General features: G+C 34.2%; 1 protein-coding gene across 1 annotated transcript in view; it reads left to right on the top strand.

The window, feature by feature from the left end:
- The window catches only part of ACTL6A (actin like 6A), a 23,431-nt gene that overhangs the window by 18,337 nt on the left and 3,914 nt on the right, over positions 1–1,180 (top strand). Inside the window, exon 12 of the mRNA XM_003794277.2 lies at positions 652–747. Coding sequence (XP_003794325.1) covers positions 652–747 — 96 coding nt within the window. The remainder of the gene's footprint in view (positions 1–651; positions 748–1,180) is intronic.

The following is a 1,180-nucleotide window of genomic DNA, read 5'->3' as shown; positions in this document are numbered from 1 at the left end:
GAGTGAAGTGTGGGTGACCACACCCAACCTTATCTCTTAAAAAACTTGCCTCAATCCCCTCACCAGAGATTTTTATTGAATTGTCTCTAGGAATTGGTGTTTTAAAAGCTCTTCAAACGAATGAATATAGTACATCCAGAATGAAGAGCCACTAGATTATACTAGTAGGTCCAAATAGTAGTAAAACTTTTTTTTTTTTCTTTTAGTGCTATGGTGTCACAGCTCATAGCAACCTCAAACTCTTGGGCTAGTGATCCTTTTTTGTAATGTTTTTCTTTGTTTGTTTGTTTTGCAGTTTTTGGCCAGAGCTGGGTTTGAACCTTCCACCTCTGGCATATGGGGCTGGCATCCTACTCCTTTGAGCCACAGGCACCACCCTTAATGTTTTTTTTTTTTTGTAATTTTTTTTGTTTTAATTGTTGGGTATTCATTGAGGGTACAAGAAACTAGGTTACACTGATTGCATTTGTTAGGAATAGTCCCTCTTAATAAAAAACAGCACCCTCAAAAGGTGTCACACACTGAGACCTCCACCCCCGGTAAAACATTTTTTAAAAAAGGAGGAAATTGTGGTAGAGGACATGGTTTTATTTGTAGTTGTATTTAAAACTGTTGGAAACATTTGGAACTAATTTAATTTTTTTGTTCTAGGGTCTCTATGGCAGTGTGATAGTGGCAGGAGGAAACACGCTAATACAGAGTTTTACTGACAGGTTGAATAGAGAGCTGTCTCAGAAAACCCCCCCCGTAAGTTATGTTTGTTCTTTAGTCACACGTATCCTCACTGGTCGTGTAATTTTGTAGATAAGGTTCATTTTTCAGTATATTGTGTGTGCCTAGTACAGTATAATTTAAATAAGTTAATGCCTTCTTAACCAAGTTTTCCCAGATAACATCTATTGGTTACTCTTATTTGAATGTCATTTTATTAACTTAAGTTTTACTTATTAACCTAAGTTTGGGGAGAAGATAATTTACATGGTAAGTTGATAAGTGAATGGCAGTGATGATCTTTTCATTTTAAAACTTTAAATTTCAAGTGGCTTTGGTGGTTATTCTACCCTTAAATTTAAATTTCTAAGTTAAAAAAAACTTATTCAGGGTTCTAAGCCCTAATAGTATCTTTAGATTTTTTTATATTTAGTAGCCTTGGTCTTTTTTTTTTTTTTTTTTTTTTTTT

This window comes from Otolemur garnettii, unplaced genomic scaffold, assembly GCF_000181295.1.
Source record: "Otolemur garnettii isolate 467f Iridium unplaced genomic scaffold, OtoGar3 scaffold00078, whole genome shotgun sequence".
In the NCBI taxonomy this organism is placed as follows: domain Eukaryota; kingdom Metazoa; phylum Chordata; class Mammalia; order Primates; family Galagidae; genus Otolemur; species Otolemur garnettii.
The sequence above is the reverse complement of the archived record's forward strand: the minus strand, read 5'-3'. Positions and strand labels throughout refer to the sequence as shown.